This window comes from Hypanus sabinus, chromosome 23 (assembly GCF_030144855.1).
Source record: "Hypanus sabinus isolate sHypSab1 chromosome 23, sHypSab1.hap1, whole genome shotgun sequence".
NCBI classification, from domain to species: Eukaryota; Metazoa; Chordata; class Chondrichthyes; order Myliobatiformes; family Dasyatidae; genus Hypanus; species Hypanus sabinus.
This window is the reverse complement of record NC_082728.1, coordinates 1,820,259-1,839,469: the sequence shown is the minus strand read 5'-3', so window position 1 is coordinate 1,839,469 and position 19,211 is coordinate 1,820,259. Positions and strand designations below refer to the sequence as shown.

The 19,211-nt window shown below is 47.5% G+C and overlaps 1 protein-coding gene across 5 annotated transcripts in view; it reads left to right on the top strand.

Annotated features, from left to right (window-relative positions):
• LOC132379868 (ras-associating and dilute domain-containing protein-like) overlaps positions 1-19,211 on the top strand; it is a 106,335-nt gene that overhangs the window by 60,553 nt on the left and 26,571 nt on the right. For all 5 annotated transcript variants that reach the window (XM_059948155.1, XM_059948154.1, XM_059948156.1 and 2 more), the window contains exons 11-12: positions 5,624-5,768; positions 15,097-15,287. In XM_059948155.1, the coding sequence (XP_059804138.1) occupies positions 5,624-5,768; positions 15,097-15,287 (336 nt within the window). The remainder of the gene's footprint in view (positions 1-5,623; positions 5,769-15,096; positions 15,288-19,211) is intronic.

Sequence of the window (19,211 nt, the reverse complement as noted above, 5' to 3'; positions counted from 1 at the left end):
GCTGTGCCCTCTGTTCCTGGATTTCCCTACAACAGGAAACATCCTGTACCTAGGCCTTTCAGTATTCAATAGATTTCAATGAGATCTCCTCATTCTTTGAAACTCCAGTGAGTACAGGCCCAGAACTAACAAATGCTCCTCATATGTTAAACCTTTGGTTATGGCTGATGCACCATCAATAACTCACACTGAGACGTAAGGTGAGATATCGGCTTTTATTGACTGGAAGAAGGAACCAGGAGTGAGTGTCTTTCATACAATGTCCTGGAGACTGAGGCCGAGCGTCAGGCCTCAGATCTCCTTTATACAGGGGCCTGTGGGAGGAGCCACAGGAGCAGTCAGCAGGGGGCGTGTCCCGACAGGCACATAGTTCACCACAATGGCAGAACCCAACAAGGAACAGATGAGCTGAATAGTTTGTGTTTTTGGAGTACTCAGACCAGGCTGAGGCTGACTGCAGGTTTCCAGCCTACTACTGTTTGTAGTAGAGTTTCCGAGAAAGTGAGATGAGTTGAACTAGTCCAGACCAGGTGATTTCTGCTTTGTGTGGATATCAGGTTTCTCACTACCTTGTGCAAAGTGCAGCAGTAAACAACATATCCACTCTGTTTGGGTGTTTATCCTCCACACATGCCTCATCCTTTCCTTCAAAAATCTTCCCGAGTCCCTTTGATCAGTAACCTTGGGAATGAAGCTCACAGCCTGACAAGGGTCCATGTAAACTTGCTTCTCTTACTCTCTGCTTTAATTTACAGAGTCACGTGCACTCAGTGGCCAGTACCTCCTGTACCTAATAAAGTGGCCACTGAGTGTATGTTTATGGTCTTCTGCTGCTGTAGCCTGTTCACGTCAAGGTTTAATGTGTTGTGCAGTCAGAGATGCTTTTTGCATATGTGTGTTTATTTGAGTTACTGTCACCTTCCTGTCAGCTTGAACTTGTCTGACCATTCTCCTCTGACCTCTCTCATTAACAAGAGGTTTTTGCCCACAGAATTGCCAGTTAGTATCTGATGTTTTATTTTATAAAACTATGTTTTTATTTTGATTTCGACACCATTCTCTGTAAACTCTAGAGACTGTTGTGCGTGAAAATCCCAAAAGATCAGCAGTTTCTGAGATATTCATACCACCCCATCTGGAACCAACAATCACTCCACGGTCAAAGTCACTTAGATCACAGTTCTTCCCCATTCTGAACAACAACTGAACCTCTTGACCATGCCTGCATGCTTTAATGAATTGAGTTGGTGCTGCACAATTGCTTGATTCCCTGTAGCTATAAGACTCTACAACTTCTCCTCCTTATGTATGGTTTCATTGCACGTTTGTATTTGCTCTGTTACTTTTTAATGCATATTTTATATTTTTTCTTGTACCTCAATATTTACTTTTTGTATTTCACAGTTGATCATTCTGACTGAGCAATTTTGCAACAATAATTTCCATTGTGATAAATAAAGTTTGATCTTATCTAATCTGATCTTATGTTAAAAAGCAGGTATACCTAATAAAGTGGGCACTGAGTGCAGTCATACAGCACAGAAACAGGCCCTTTGGCTCAAGTGGCACATACTCACACATAACTTATCCCAATTGTCCACATGGGAACCATATCCCTCCAAACATCTCCGATCCATGTACTGTTCAAATTCTCCCTATTATCTACACAGGGGTTACTGTTGTCTGTAATATACAGGTAATTGTTGTTTGATATAGTGTACACAGGGGACTGTCAATCCCCATCAAACCCCTGGGGCTACTGTTCCCTATAATGTACACAGGGGACTGTCAATCCCCATCAAACCCCTGGGGCTACTGTTCCCTATAATGTACACAGGGGACTGTCATTCCCCATCAAACCCCTGGGGCTACTGTTCCCTATAATGTACACAGGGGACTGTCAATCCCCATCAAACCCCTGGGGCTACTGTTCCCTATAATGTACACAGGGGACTGTCAATCCCCATCAAACCCCTGGGGCTACTGTTCCCTATAATGTACACAGGGGACTGTCATTCCCCATCAAACCCCTGGGGCTACTGTTCCCTATAATGTACACAGGGGACTGTCATTCCCCATCAAACCCCTGGGGCTACTGTTCCCTATAATGTACACAGGGGACTGTCAATCCCCATCAAACCCCTGGGACTACTATTCTGTATAATATCCACAGAGACTGCTGTTTCCCATCGTATGCCTCCTCTCCCAGTGGCTACTATTCTGTATAATGTCCACAGAGGCTGCTGTTCCCCATCGTACACCTCCTCTCCCAGTGGCTACTATTCTGTATAATGTCCACAGAGGCTGCTGTTTCCCATCGTACGCCTCCTCTCCCGGTGGCTACTATACTGTATAATGTCCAGTCTCATGTTTCCCATCGTACACCTCCTCTCCCGGTGGCTGCTATTCTCTGTAATGTCGACAGGGGACTGTCATTACCCATCATACTCCTGATGTTCTGTATATTTTGCAGAATATTCTGCTATCCTCTATAATATACATGAGATTGCTGCTCTCCATAATATACCTCCACTCCAGACCTTCTCTTTTCTTCCCATTTCTCATTGGGCAGAAGGTACAAAAGCTTGAAACCACGAACCACCAGACTCAAATTTCTATCCTACTGTTATCAGACCTTGCCTACGATAAGATGGACTGTCGGCCTCACAATCTACCTCGTTATGATCTAGCACTTTACTGTACTTTTCTGGTATCTTTTACACTTTATTCTGCATTGTTATTGTTTTGCCTTATTCTTGTTCAGGCAATATCCCCTCTTTCCCAACTCCCCAGACACTGGGGCAAATTTTCCCATCCTTCATCCAGTGGGACACCTTTGAGAAATTACCACTTGGTCTTCTGATGAATGCAGTCCAGTTTTCCTACATCATACTCTCTCAGACAGGCTAACTGCACTAGACGTTTCCTCTTTGGAGTAAAGGAGGGTGAGAGTTGACTAGGTAGAGGTGTACAAGATGATAAGAGTCAGAAATCGATTGGATAGCCAGAGACTTTTTCCCAGGGCAGTAATGGATAATATGAGTGGGTATAATTTTAAGGTGATTGAAGGAAAGTATCAGGGGAACATCAGAGTTAGATTTTTTACGTAGACAGCGATAGGTGTGTGGAGCGTACTGCCAGGAGTGGTGGTAGAAGCAGATACATTAGGGATATTTAACATTGATGATAAAAAAACTGAAGGCTTTGTAGGAGGGAAAGATTGATCTTGCAGTAGGTTAAAGGGTCAACACAACATGATGGGCTGAAGGGCAAGTATGTGCTGTCCTCGATGGGGCAGTATCCTGTTCGATCTGAACTGTTGCCTCAAGGCCTTTGCTCTGGAGCCAGCTGTGTACGCGCTACCCCAGCTTTGGCCTCACTGAGGTTTAATTTCCAATCTGACTTCCTCCCAGCCATTGTGCAATCAGTGTGTAAATATTATTGTTCCTTTTGTTTTAGCGCCTTGTCATTACTGCCAATGGTCCTATTTGCTGCCTTTCACCACGTGCCCAATCTTTTCCGTGCAGCTTGCTCCAGTCACTGCACTTGGAGCGCCACATCACATTTACATGCACTCTGAAATATACAGTGAACTCTGTCGTCTGCATCAACAACTAACACAGTCCAACAATGTGCTGAGGCAGCCTGTAAGTGTCAGCAATGTAGCAGGCCCACAATGTTCAGCAGAACAACACAGAACACAACAAGCAACCAAACAACAACGGCAAAATGAGCCCCATTCTTCATGCACGTACACAGTTCTCTAACCCCAGGAAAGGCCATACTGGCCTCCAGCTTCCAGCGGGCTTTTAACTTCCCCAGTGGACTGACACAGTTTTGCAAACATTGGGCCTTTAACTTCCACAGAGGGTTCACAGAGATTCACAGACATTTGTGCCTTTAACTTCCCCAGTGGACTCACAGAGTTTCAGAGGCTCGTGGCTGTGGCCATCAGGCCTTGTATTCTGGAATTCTGATCGACCTTCGGGCTTTGATCTTCATATATAGACCTAGTACTCACTGATGGCAATGAATAAGGACCCTGGATGAAGACCCAAGCACCAGGCCTTGAACTCCAGACTTACCCATGACAGGACACCGGCCCTGAAAACTGACCTTAATGTCCATTTCCTCTTTAGCTCTGCCAGTACACCAGCTTTATGATCAAATCATTGGTGTGGCCCAGGGATCAGAACCATGTTGCAAACTGGATCCAAACTTAGCTGGGTGATAGAAAGCAGAGGGAAGGGCATTTCTTTGAATGGAAGTTTGGATTGAGTGGTGTAATGCAGTGATTGATACTGGGACTGGTGTTGTTTGCAATATATATGAACAGTTTAAATAAGAACATAGCCAAGCAGGTTGAGGATCAGTGGAACATCGATAGTTGATGGTTAAGCAGAGCGGTGCAGATGGAATTTAATGCAGATAAGCTTGAGGTAATGCACTTGGAGAAGTCAGATTTTGGTGAGGTATATGGAATAATTGTCAGGGAGCTTGGGAGAAATGATGTACTGGGGGGCCATGGAGTGCCAGTCTAAAGCTCTTTGAGAGCGGTGAAATGGGTGGATAGGGTAGGGAGGAAGGCATTAGACATGCTTGACTTTATAGGCAGAGATGCTGAGCTTCAGAGTTGGGACATTATATTGCAACTGCACAATGCTGCAGTTGGACTATTGTATAGTGTTCTGGTCACCACACTACAGGAAGGATGTGGTAGTAATTGTGAGATTGGAGGGTTGTGATTATGAGAAGAGATTGGATCGGCTGCATTTATTCTCACTGAAACAAAGGAGCCTGAGGATTGTAGAGGTTTTTAAAATTAGGAACAGCATAGAGAGGATGTTAATCAGAGTCTTTTCCCAAACAGGAGACTATAAAACTGGAGTATCTGACAAGGGAGTTTTATCTCATTCTCTGTTCTTCCCTTTCAAACACCCACTGTCTGACTATCTTCTCTCTCACGTAGTTTCTTTCCTGCTTTCTCTTCACTGTCTCTTCTTGTCTCACCCTCTCTCCTCCCCCTTCCTCCCCTCTCTCCCCTCCCAACCCCCTTCCCCCTCTCCTACTCCCACTCCCCCTCCCCTCCCCACCTCTCCTGACCTCACCCCCTTTCCCTCTCAACCCTCTCCCCACTCCCCCCTCCCCTCTCCCTCTCTCACCCTAATCCACCTCCCCTCACCACCATCACCCCTTCATGCCCCTCATCCCCTCACCCCTTCATTCCCTTCACCTCTCCCCCTTCTCCCCAATCTCCCCCTCACCACCCTCACCCTCATGTTCCCCACCCCCTTCACCTCTCCCCTTCTCTCCCCCTCCCCCTCCCTCCCCCATCTGCCCCCCCTCTCCCCCCCCCCCCCCCAGTGAAAGGAGTAGCAAACTCTGGAATTTCCAGAGGAAGCTGTTGAGGAAGGTGACAGATCCACTTGTTGACTGATTTCAGGTCCTTCGGCCATTCTCTGCCGTATCCTCTCCACCACCCCACGCTGACAGCTGGTGACAGCACACCTCGCCTGTGCAGTCCAGACCACTGCTTGGACACTGAAGCAATCCCTCCCCCATTTCATTCTCCAGTCACAGCCACCTGCAAGTAACCATGTTGACTGTTTACTGTCGATTACAGGCGAGCTGGAGGTGTCTAAGGAACGATTTTACCAGTTTGAACCCATCGCAGCTGCACCACATGCTGAGGGAATACAGCCCTGGGCGACCGTGCCAATCCGCATGGAGCCCGGTGCCCGAGGAGCAGGCAGCAGCACTGAGAACAGGTGAGCTCCTCTGTGTCCATGGTTTCACCCAGAATACACCCTCTTCTCATTATCACCATCAGAGTGGAAGTACAGGAGCCTAAGACCCACACTCAATGTTTTGAGAACAGCTACTTCCCCTCCGCCATCAGATTTCTGAACAGTCCATGAACCAGTGAAGTTTGGGATGTTATGTTGAAGTTGTATAAGACATTGGCAAAAGCTAACTTGGAGTATTCTGGGAGTTATGATCACCTACCTAACGGAAAAATATCAATAAGATTGAAAGAGTTTTGAGAAAATTTACAAGGATTTTACCTGGACTTGAGAATCTGAGTTATCAGGAAAGGTTGACGTTATTCCCTAGAGCCTGGGAGAATGAGGGGAAATTTGATAGAGGTATACAAAATTATGAGGGATAGATGCAAGCAGAGTATTGCCACTGAATTTGAGTGAGACTAGAATGGGAGGTCATAGGTTAAGGGTGAAAGGTGAAATATTTAAGGGGAAACTGAGGGGGACCTTCACTCAGAGGGTGGTGAGAGTGTGGAATGAACTGCCAGCAGAAGTGGTGGATGCGGGATTGATTGCAACATTTAAGAGAAGTTTGGATAGGTACGTGGATGGGAGGGATATGGAGGGCTATAATCAGGTGCGGGTCAATGGGACCAGGCAGGATAACAATTTGGTGTGGACTCGATAGACCGAAGAGATTGTGTGCTGTAGTGCTCTCTGACTGTGACTCTACCTCAGTGTTTTGCTTGCTTTTTCACTACTTTTCAAAATACATTTCTCAATTTAACAGAGTAATTTTTTAAGTCTTATACTGTGCTGCTGCTGCAGAACAACATGACTTCGGTCAGTGATAATAAACCTGATTCTGATTCTGCGCTGGGCCCATACTCTGAGTCACAGAGTAAAGCTATCTCCATGTTAGCCCTACCACCCAGCGGTGGATGTGATGAGGGTGCTTTAATGAAAACAACATTGACTTCCATTTACTCCATGGGAAGTGCTCAGCTGGATGTTGTTTCTCACTGCACAGTGTAGCCTTTCAGCAGAGAATGTCACACTGTGCCAGGGTAAAGACCCTCTGCGTTGACCTGTAACACACTCAAGGAGCCGAAACAGCACTGATCAAACACAATCAAGTTCCCTGTGTTCAGTTGGGTATTTGAGATTGTAAACTCTAGATTGTGTCACTGACTCCTGTGGTTGGCCAGAGAGAGTGAATAGCATTTTCTCCTGCAGCCTGCCCCTTGCTGTGTTCCTGTTTTCCCATTGCAGTACCTCAGCCATTATCTCACAACATCCTTCCTGTTAGCCCGTTGTTTTTCTTTTCAGTTTCCATGCCGGTGCCCTGCATCCGGCCAACGGAGGAATTTAGAGGAGTACATCCAGTTTGCGCAAACCCATTTCCAGTACTACCATTAGAGGGGTATGGAGAGACTAGTGCAACATATCCTTTCCCAGCCAGCCTGCTGGACATGATTCACTTTGCCCAAACCCATTTCCATTAGAGGGGGTATGGGAAGACTGACTGGCCCATTAGAGAGGGTATAGGAAAGCTGGTTAGGTCAAGAACTTCCCTAGTTAGCCTGCTGGACATGAAGTTCACAGCAAGCTTTCCAAGTCACAAAATCATAGAGCACTACAGCACAGAAACAGGCACTTAAGCCTGTCTAGTACATGCCAAGCTGATATTCTGCCTAGTACCATTGATCCACACCTAGACCATCACCCTCCATACCCCTCCCATCCATGTACTTACCCAAACTTCTCAAGTACTTGCCGGAGCTTAGAAGACTGAGGAGGGATCTTATTGAAACCTGTTGAATATTAAGGCCTACATAGAGTGGATGTGGAGAGGATGTTTCCTGTAGTGGGGGTGTCTAGGACCAGAGGGTACAGCTTCAGAATAGAGGGCTGTGCATTTAGAACAGAAATGAGGAAGAATTTCTTTAGCCAGAGGGTGGTGAATTTGTGGAATTTATTGCCACACAGCTGTGGAAGCCAAATGATTGGGTATATTTAAGTCAGAGGTTGATAGGTTCTTGATTAGTCAGGCCTCAGAGGTTACAGGGAGAAGGCAGATAATAATGGCAGAATGGCAGAGCAGGCTTGATGGGCCAAATTGAACCAGCAACCACACTCTCATCACTCTCTGAGTAAAAAAGTTCCCCCTCATGTTCCTGCTGCACACAGTCTGGTCAGAAGGTTACGTTGCAATGGAAGGTGACTGCTATCACAAGAGTTCCTTTCTCCTTACATGTTTCCTGTAATGATGTCACCAGCAGGACACACAACAGAGGTACTTCACAAAGCTGATTTCAGTGTACAGAGCAGAGTTTGGTTTCCCTGTCAACACGAGCCAGCTAATGTGAGGGAGAGGTACTTCCGGTCATTACAGCCATCTGTCTTCCAAGGGGATGCAGGATGAGTTAACAAGTTTCTTCAGGAACATTCCTGTCCAAGACTAACTTTTCTGTGCAAGGAAAACAGCTAAGAACAAAGAAATCAGATTAATCAGTTCTACAGCCAGGATGAGACCAGTTTCATGTTGAAGAAACAATACTTCATATTCTGTCTGGGTAATCTCCAACCTGATGACATCAACATTGATTTCTGTAATAGACAATAGGTGCAGAAGTAGACCATTCGGCCCCTCGAGTCTGCACCTTCTGTAACTTCTGATAATTTTCCCCCTCCCCCTTCCCTCTTTTTCTGTTCCCCATTCTGGTTCCAGGATGGAGATAATCTCTACCAAAGCAGGTGTAAGGCATTCCTGCAGGTCACCCTCGGGCAAAGTGTAGCACGTCCTAACCCCCACTCAGGGTCACGTGAAGCCGTGGGAGCTGGTGATGGATGGTCATATGAGTAGCTGGTGCATATCACGTCCTGGTTATGTGACCACTGATGCCAGACAGACAGAGTATTGACAATGGCTGGTGGTTACCTGTCCTGTAAGAAGGCGGTGGCAAATCAGTTCTATAGAAAAATTTGCCTAGAACACTTACGGTCATGAAAAGACCATGACTGTCTACATCATACAATATGGCACATAACGAACATAAAGGATTTTGGTTCCCCCGTTACCCATTCTCTTCTCACTGCCCATCATCTCCCCCTTGGTTCCCCTCTTTCTTCCCTTTCTCCTATGGTTCATTCAGCTCTCCTCCGTTTCCTCCCCCAGCATCACCCCCCCTCCCTAAACCCACCTTCCCCCTCACCTGGTCTCACCTATCACCTGCCAGCTTCTCACTTCATCCCCTGCCCCCCCCACCCACTCACCTTCCCCCTCACCTGGTCTCACCTATCACCTGCCAGCTTATACTCTACCCCTTCCCCCCACCCACTCACCTTCCCCCTCACCTGGTCTCACCTATCACCTGCCAGCTTATACTCCACCCCTTCCCCCCACCCACTCACCTTCCCCCTCACCTGGTCTCACCTATCACCTGCCAGCTTATACTCCACCCCTTCCCCCCCACCCACTCTCCTGGTCTCACCTATAACCTGCCAGCTTATACTCCACCCCTTCCCCCCACCCACTCACCTTCCCCCTCACCTGGTCTCACCTATCACCTGCCAGCTTCTCACTTCATCCCCTGCCCCCCCCACCCACTCACCTTCCCCCTCACCTGGTATCACCTATCACCTGCCAGCTTATACTCCACCCCTTCCCCCCACCCACTTACCTTCCCCCTCACCTGGTCTCACCTATCACCTGCCAGCTTATACTCCACTCCTTCCCCCCACCCACTCACCTTCCCCCTCACCTGGTCTCACCTATCACCTGCCAGCTTATACTCCACCCCTTCCCCCCACCCACTCACCTTCCCCGTCACCTGGTCTCACCTATCACCTGCCAGCTTATACTCCACCCCTTCCCCCCACCCACTCACCTTCCCCCTCACCTGGTCTCACCTATCACCTGCCAGCTTATACTCCACCCCTTCCCCCCACCCACTCACCTTCCTCCTCACCTGGTCTCACCTATCACCTGCCAGCTTATACTCCACCCCTTCCCCCCACCCACTCACCTTCCTCCTCACCTGGTCTCACCTATCACCTGCCAGCTTATACTCCTCCCCTTCCCCAACCACTCACCTGCTTACTCTGGCTTCTGCGTCTTTCCACTCCTGATGAAACGACTTGACCCAAAACATTTGTTTATTCCCCTTTATACATGCTGTCTGACATGCTGAGTTCATCATGAAGTGCTACATGATCACAATGTCTTGTGATCAATTCTCCATTTAATCTTCGGTTCAGAAGAGTTCCTCCAGTTATTTGAGTGTGTTGCTGTGGACTTGCAGCTTCTGCAAAATCTCGTGTTTATCATTGATACTATTGTCATTTCTGGTGAATTTAAATACAGGAAATGTTTGAGTTTATGGGAACTCCTGACATTATTCCTTTCCCCTTCCGTCGCTAAGGCAAGTATCACTGGTGTCCTTTCACACACTCCCTAGACATGGATGGCACAGGTTACGTACAGAGTGAAACTCCCTTTATGTTATTGCATCAAACATTCCCAGGAGCACACTGGTTAGATAATAATACTCAAATTATGTACCGGAGTTGACAGTCCAAAGCTCTTCAAGCTTGCTCCACATTCATCATGATCATGGCAAACTTCACCTCACTGACATTTTCCAGCATTTTTCCCAAATCAATTTACTCCCTTAATATCCATAACTCTACTAACCAACATGGTGACTGAGCCTCCATAGCCCACAGGGGAGAGAATTCCACTTGGTAAAGAAACTTTTCCTTGTCTCAGTCCAGAACGGCCCAGTCCCTTGTACTCAAGCTGTGCCTTGTGCCAAACTCCTCCCTACACCCACCCTGTCATATCCTGTAAGAATTTTGTCAGTGTGAGGTCCTTCATTCTTCTAAACTCCAGTGAATGCAGTCCCTGTCTACTTGATTTCTCCCTCTATGAACATAGTGAGTCATCGGGTCGTCCCTGATGACCCCAGCAATTTTTACACAAGTACTATAGGAAACAGCATGCCCAGATACACCACAGCTCGGTATGGCAACTGGCCTGCCCAAAAACCACAAGAGTTTGCAGAGTTGTGAACACAGCCCAGTCCATCAGGTATACCAGCTCCTCCTCTATTAACTCCATCTGTACTTTCCACTGCCGCAGGAAAGCAGCCAGCATAATCAAAGACCCCTCCGACTCTCATCCTGCTCACTTCTGCCCTCTCCTGTCAGGCAGAAGATATAGAAGCTCAGAGTCAGAATCAGGGTTAAATCACTGGCAAATGTAGTGAAATTTGTTATTTGACAGTACAGTGCAATGCATAAAAATTATTATACTGTATATCAAATACAGTATATATATAGTCAAATGTTTTAAAAAATTAAATAAGTAGCACAAAAAGTAGTGTGGTAGTGTTCATGGGTTGGTTCATTATCTCTTCAGAAATTTGATGGTGGAGGTGAAGAATTCGTTCCCAAAATGTTGATTGTGTGTCTTCAGATGAGAAACTCAAGCAAGTGCCACTGGGCTCAGGGACAGCTTCTATCCCACTGTTATCAGACTTCTCATTCTCATACTAAGATGAACTCTTGATCTCATGTGGTCCTCACACTTTTTTTGTGTTCCTGCACTGCACTTTCTCTATAGCAGTAAGACTCCATTCTATTTATCTCTACTGTATATGGAATGATCTGTCTGCATGGTACACAAAGTTTTCACTGTGTGATTGGTCATTGTGGCAATAATACACCAAGATGGGAAACCGCCAACTCTGCAACCAGTCTGCAGAATCTTTGCTGAAAGTAACTCTTCTCTTAGGTAAGGGGACAAAAACAGTACATTCCATGATCTTGTCAAGTTAATATGTAGTTACAGTGAAACACCTTTACTCTTATATACAAATCCTCTCATGAGATAGCCATTTAACTTTCCCAGCTGCCTGCTGTATCCACATATTGGCTATCAGAGACTTAAGCACAAGATCACCAGTGTCCCTGTGCACATTCCTATCCCTCACCATTTAAAAACGCATTCGGCTATTTGTTCTGCATGCCAAAGTGGATGACCTTTCATTTCCTTTCCTACTCGCTCAGATTGCCCATAACTTCCCCATGATGGAACCCAGTACAGACCCTTTGTTGACCCTTTAACCTATTCTGAGATCAATCTAATCCTTCCTCCTACACAGCCCTCCCATTTTTCTATCATCATTGTGCTTATCAACAAGATTCTTAAATGTCCCTATTATTTCTGCATCTACCCCAGGCAGAAATAATTTAAAGATAATTGGAGGAAAGTATGGCACGGTGGGGGGGGGGGGGGGGATGTCAGAGGTAAGCTTTTACACCGAGACATAAAAAAAAGCTTACTGTGTTGTCTCCCCTATACTTTCCTCCAATCTCATTAATATTGTGCCCCCTTGTAATAGACATTTCTGCCTTGGAAAAATGTTATCGGCTGTCCGCTCTATCTATACTTAACATCTTGTACACCTCTGTTAAGCCACCTCTCATCCTCTATCACTCCATAAGACCATAAGATATAGGAGCAGAATTAGGCCATTTGGTCCATTGAGTCTGCTCCATCATTTCATCATGGCTTATCCAATTTTCCTCTCAGCCCCAATCTCCTGCCTTCTCCCTATGCCCCTTCATGTCCTGAACAATCATGAAATCTATCAACCTCTACCTTAAATATACATAAAGACTTGGCCTCCACAGCTGCCTGTGGCAACGAATTCCACAGATTCACAGGTGGCTAAAGAAATTCCTCCACCTCTCTGTTCTAAAAGGACACCCTTTTATTCTGAGGCTGTGTCCTCTGGTCTTAGACTCTCCCACCATAGGAAACATCCTCTCCACATCCATTCTATCAAGACCTTTCAACATTTGATAGTTTTCAATTAGGTTAGCCCTCATTCTTCTGAATTCTAGTGAATACAAGCCCAGAATCATCAAACGATCTTCATATGCCAATCCTGGAATAATTTTTGTGAACCTCTTTTGAATCCTCTCCAGTTTCAGCACATCCTTTCTAAAATGAGGGGCCCAAAACTGCTCACAATACTCCAAGTGAGGCCACACCAGTGCTTTATAAAGCCTTAACATTACATCCTTGCTTTTATATTCTAGTCCTCTTGAAATGAATGCTAACATTGCATTTGCCTTCCTCACCACAGGCTCAACCTGCAAATGAACCTTTATGGAATCCTGCACAAGGACTCCCAAACCCTTTGTGCCTCAAATTTTTGTATTTTCTCTCCATCTACAAAGTGCTTGATCATACCGGCAGCCAACCAGAAAAGACTCCCTTTATTCCCAATTTTTGTCTCCTGCCGATTTGCCAGAGTCTTTCCTGTAATACCATGGCCTCGTATCTTGTTAAGCAGCCTCATGAATGGCACTTTGTCAAAGGCCTTCTGAAAATCCATGTACACAACATCAACTGATTCTCTTTTGTCTATCCTGCTTGTTACTTCTTCAAAGAGTTCCAACTAATTTGTCAGTCAAGATTTTCCCTTGAGGAAACCATGCTGACTACTGCCTATTTTATCATGTGCCTCCAAGTACCCTGAGATCGCATCCTTAACAATCAACTCCAACCACTCTCTACTTCCTCAGTTATACCTGCCCCTATGTGCAAACTTTGCAACAAAGCCATCAATTCCATCATTCAAATCATTGACATATAATGTAAAATAAATCAGTCCCAATACAGACCCCTGGCCCCAACTTCTTCCTAACCACTGAGGTCAGACTAACTGGCCTATAATTTTCTGTCTTCTGTCTGGAATGACATTTGCAATTTTCCAGTCTTCTGGAACCATTCCAGAATCTAGTGATTCTTGAAAGATCATTACTAATGTCTCCAGAATCTCCTCAGCCACCTCTTTCAGAGCCCTGGGGTGTACACCATCTGGTCCAGGTGACTTACCTTCCTTCAGAATTTCAGTTTCTTAAGATCTTTCTCCCTAGTTCGGATAGCTTCACACATTTCATGACCCGTGACACCTGGAACTTCCACCATACAGCTGGTGTCTTCCACAGTGGAGACTGATGCAAAATGTTTATTCAGTTTGTCTGCCAATTTTCTTGTCCCCCATTACTACCTCTCCAGCATCATTTTCCAGTGGTCCAATATCCACTCTCGCCTCTCTACACTTCATGTACGTGATCTATAGAAATTTTTGATATCCTCTTTAATATTATAGGCTAGCTTACTTTTGTATTCCATCTTTACCTTCTTAATAACTTCTTAGTTGCCTTCTGTTGGTATTTAAAAGCTTTCCAATCCTCTAACTTTGCACTTATTTTTACTATATTATATGCCGTCGTTTTGGTTTTTATGTTGGCTTTGACTTCCCTTGTTAGCAATGGTTGTGTCATCTTGCTTTTAGAATACTTTGTCCCCTTTGGGATGTATATATCCTGTGCCTTCCAAATTGCTTCCAGAAATTCCAGCCATTGCTGCTCTGCTGTCATCCCTGCCAGTGTTCTTTCCCATCAATTCTGGCCATCTCCTCTCTCATGCCTCTGTAATTCCCTTTTCCCCATGGTAGTTCTGATACATCTGACTTTTGCTTCTCCTCCTCAAATTTCAGGGTGAATTAGATCATATTATGATCACTTGACCCTAAGGGTTCTTTGACCTTAATTTCTCTGATCAATTCTGGTTCATTGCACAACACCCAGTTTAGAAAACTGATCCTGCTGTGGGCTCAACCATGAGCTGCTCTAAAAAACCATCTTATAGGCACTCTAGAAATGCTCCCTCTTGGAATCCTGCACCTACCTAATTTTCCCAATCTACCTGCATATTGGGATCGCTCATAACTATTGTAACATTGTCCTTTTGGCATGCACTCCAAAGAGAACCCTAGTTTGCTCAACTTTTCCTCATAATGCACGCTGACTAATCCAAGTAGCATCGTGGTAAATCTCCTCTGCACTGTCTTTAAAGCTTCCATATCCTTCCTATAATGAGGTGGCCAGAACTGAACACAATACTCGAAGTGTGGTCTAACCAGAGTTTTATGGATCTGCAACATTACTCCATGGCTCTTGGAACTCCATCTCCTGACTATTGAGGCCCAACACACTGTACACTTTCTTAACCACCCTGTCAGTCTTGTTTAGTTTGAGAGGTTCAGCAAAGTTGAAGAAATGTCGTGGAGAAGTGCTGCCAATGTGTTGACATAGTTGTATTAGGAGCTAGAAATGAGGTGCGTGGTAAGATTGAGATGCTGAGCTTTCATTTTGCAGATCTTTGGTTCATGAAGGTGAGTGGGGAAACAGAGCAACATTGACCCCCTTCAGCACAGTGCACACTCTGATGGTGCTGTTCTCTTGCACACAGCTGACATCCTGGAAAGCTTTGACAACCACCCGCCCCTGATCCTGCCTTGTAACACCTTCCACATTGAGCTGAGGAAGCCTGTGACTGGGTGCCGTGGCCTGTCCACACACCTGCAGTCTGTCAGGGAGTTTCTGCAGCAGCAGCACATGCCGGAGGTGCCAGAAGATAACAGCGTGACCCAAGCTCAACAGGTAAGCAAGCAACCACATTCAAAGGAGCAACATTAGCCAAAGAACTTATATATTATTTGTGGAATTAGCTTCTAGTAGAAGTGGTAGAAGCAGGTTCGATTTTGTCATTAAAAAAAAACTGGATAGGTATATGGACAGGAAAGGAATGGAGGGTTATGGGGTGAGTGCAGGTCGGTGGGACTAGGTGAGAGTAAGAGTTCGGCATGGACTTGAAGGGCCAAGATGGCCTGTTTCTGTGCTATAATTGTTATACGGTTATTATAGGAAGCTAATTGGTGATTCCTTGCAACAATTGTGTCAATATATGTCAATATATCAGCAGCACCATCAATCGGCCTTTCAACCAATTAATTCCATGCCACCCATCACCCATTTATACACTTATTATATCCTTACCCTAAATTTAACCTCCTGACAGTCTCTTTAACTCGCATCGATTCTCCCAGCTGCTAATGAGTTAGGGGGAGTGTACTGACCATGAATCTATGCACCATCATGCATCGTTGGCCTAAGGGAGTATCAGGGTTTTCCAGATAGGCACAGCACCAGAGACAACTGGAGTCGCCATACACCAGCCCACAGTTTCACCATGTTCTGTACTGGATTGATTTTGATAATGCCTCATTTTGAATTTTATAGGAATTTGGGAATGGGAAGGTTTTGATTGTGACATGCTGCTGAATTGTGTCACTGGAACATGTTATGGTACCTGGACAGTGACCAGGGTATATTAACTGCTGACTGGACAGTAGCCAGGGTATGGACACTGAGCTGACTGGACACCGGTCGGGGTATGAACACTGGCGAACATATGGACATTTTGCTGACTGGACACTGGCTGGGGTATGGACACTGGTCAGGGTATGGACACTGGCCAGGGTATGAACACTGTTGACTGGACACCGGTCGGGGAATGGACACTGGCCAACATATGGACATTTTGCTGACTGGACGCTGGCCGGGGTATGGACACTGTTGACTGGACACTGGTCAGGATATGGACACTGGCCGGGGTACGGACACTGTTGACTGGACACTGGTCAGGGAATGGACACTGGCCAGGGTATGGACACAGGCTGGGGTATGGACACTGGCCAGGGTATGGACACTGGCCAATGTATGGACATTGGCCAGGGTATGAACACTGGCTGGGGTATGGACACTGGCCAACATATGGACACTGGCCGGGGCATGGACACTGACTGGGGTATGGACACTGTTGACTGGACACTGGTCAGGGTATGGACACTGGCCAGGTTACAGACACTGTTGACTGGACACTGGTCAGGGTATGGACACTGGCCGGGTTACGGACACTGTTGACTGGAAACTGGCCGGGTTACGGACACTGTTGACTGGACACTGGCCGGGGCATGGACACTGGCCAGGGTATGGACACTGTTGACTGGACTGGTCAGGGTATGGACACTGGCTGGGTTACGGACACTGTTGACTGGACACTGGCCGGGGCATGGACACTGGCCGGGGTATGGACACTGGCTGGGGTATGGACACCGTTGACTGGACACTGGTCAGGGTATGGACACTGGCCGGGGTATGAACACTGTTGACTGGACACTGGCCAGGGTATGAACACTGTTGACTGGACACTGGTCGGGGAATGGACACTGGCCAACATATGGACATTTTGCTGACTGGACGCTGGCCAGGGTATGGACACTGTTGACTGGACACTGGTCAGGGTATGGACACTGGCCGGGGTACGGACACTGTTGACTGGACACTGGTGAGGGAATGGACACTGGCCAGGGTATGGACACAGGCTGGGGTATGGACACTGGCCAATGTATGGACATTGGCCGGGGTATGAACACTGGCTGGGGTATGGACACTGGCCAACATATGGACACTGGCCGGGGCATGGACACTGACTGGGGTATGGACACTGTTGACTGGACACTGGTCAGGGTATGGACACTGGCCAGGTTACAGACACTGTTGACTGGACACTGGTCAGGGTATGGACACTGGCCGGGTTACGGACACTGTTGACTGGACACTGGCCGGGGCATGGACACTGGCCGGGGTATGGACACTGGCCAGGGTATGGACACTGTTGACTGGACTGGTCAGGGTATGGACACTGGCTGGGTTACGGACACTGTTGACTGGACACTGGCCGGGGCATGGACACTGGCCGGGGTATGGACACTGGCTGGGGTATGGACACCGTTGACTGGACACTGGTCAGGGTATGGACACTGGCCGGGGTATGAACACTGTTGACTGGACACTGGTCAGGGTATGGACACTGGCCGGGGTATGAACACTGTTGACTGGACACTGGTCAGGGTATGGACACTGGCCGGGGTACGGGCACTGTTGACTGGACACTGGTCAGGGTATGGACACTGGCCGGGTTACAAACACTGTTGACTGGACACTGGCCGTGGCATGGACACTGGCCAGGGTATGGACACTGGCCAGGGTATGGACACTGTTGACTGGACTGGTCAGGGTATGGACACTGGCTGGGTTACGGACACTGTTGACTGGACACTGGCCGGGGCATGGACACTGGCCGGGGTATGGACACTGGCTGGGGTATGGACACCGTTGACTGGACACTGGTCAGGGTATGGACACTGGCCGGGGTATGAACACTGTTGACTGGACACTGGTCGGGGTATGGACACTGGCCGGGGTATGAACACTGTTGACTGGACACTGGTCAGGGTATGGACACTGGCCGGGGTACGGGCACTGTTGACTGGACACTGGTCAGGGTATGGACACTGGCCAGGGTACGGACACTGTTGACTGGACACTGGTCGGGGTATGGACACTGGCTGGGGTCTGGACACTGGCCAGGGTATGGACACTGTTGACTGGACACTTGCCGGGATATGAACACTTGACTGGACACTGGTCAGGGTATGGACACTGGCCGGGGTACGGACACTGTTGACTGGACATTGGTCAGGGTATGGACACTGGCCAGGGTACGGACACTGTTGACTGGACACTGGCTGGGGTATGGACACTGGCCGGAGTATGGACACTGTTGACTGGACACTGGTCGGGGTATGGACACTGGTCGGGGTATGGACACTGGCCAGGGTACGGACACTGTTGACTGGACACTGTTCGGGGAATGGACATTGGTCGGGGTATGGACACTGTTGACTGGACACTGGTTGGGGTATGGACACTGGCCGGGGTACTGACACTGTTGACTGGAGACTGGTCGGGGTATGGACACTGTTGACTGGACACTGGTCGGGGTATGGACACTGTTGACTGGACACTAGCTGGGGTATGGACACTGTTGACTGGACACTGGACGGGGTATGGACACTGTTGACTGGACACTGGTCAGGGTATGGACACTGGCCGGGGTATGGACACTGGTCGAGGTATGGACACTGGCCGGGGTATGGACACTGTTGACCGGACACTGGTCAGGGTATGGACATTGGTCGGGGTATGGACACTGTTGACTGGACACTGGTCGGGGTATGGACATTGGTCAGGGTATGGACACTGGCCGGGGTATGGACACTGACCGGGGTATGAACACTGGCCAGGGTATGGACACTGTTGACTGGACACTGGTTGGGGTATGGACACTGTTGATTGGACACTGGCCAGGGTATGGACACTGTTGACTGGACACTGGCCGGGGTATGGACACTGTTGACTGGACACTGGTCGGGGTATGGACACTGGCCGGGGTATGGACACTGGTCAGGGTACGGACTGGATGTTGAATGGGCTACGGAAACAGTTGTAGGTCTAGTTGCCAAATCACTTTCTTACCTGACACTTCTGGCAGGGTGGTAAGTGGAACATGGAGGTTGTGGTTCTTTGTGTGAACACAGAACATAACAGCACAGCATAGGTCCTTCATATTAACCTACTCCAAGATTAATCTAGCCCTTCCTTCCCACATAGCCCTCCATT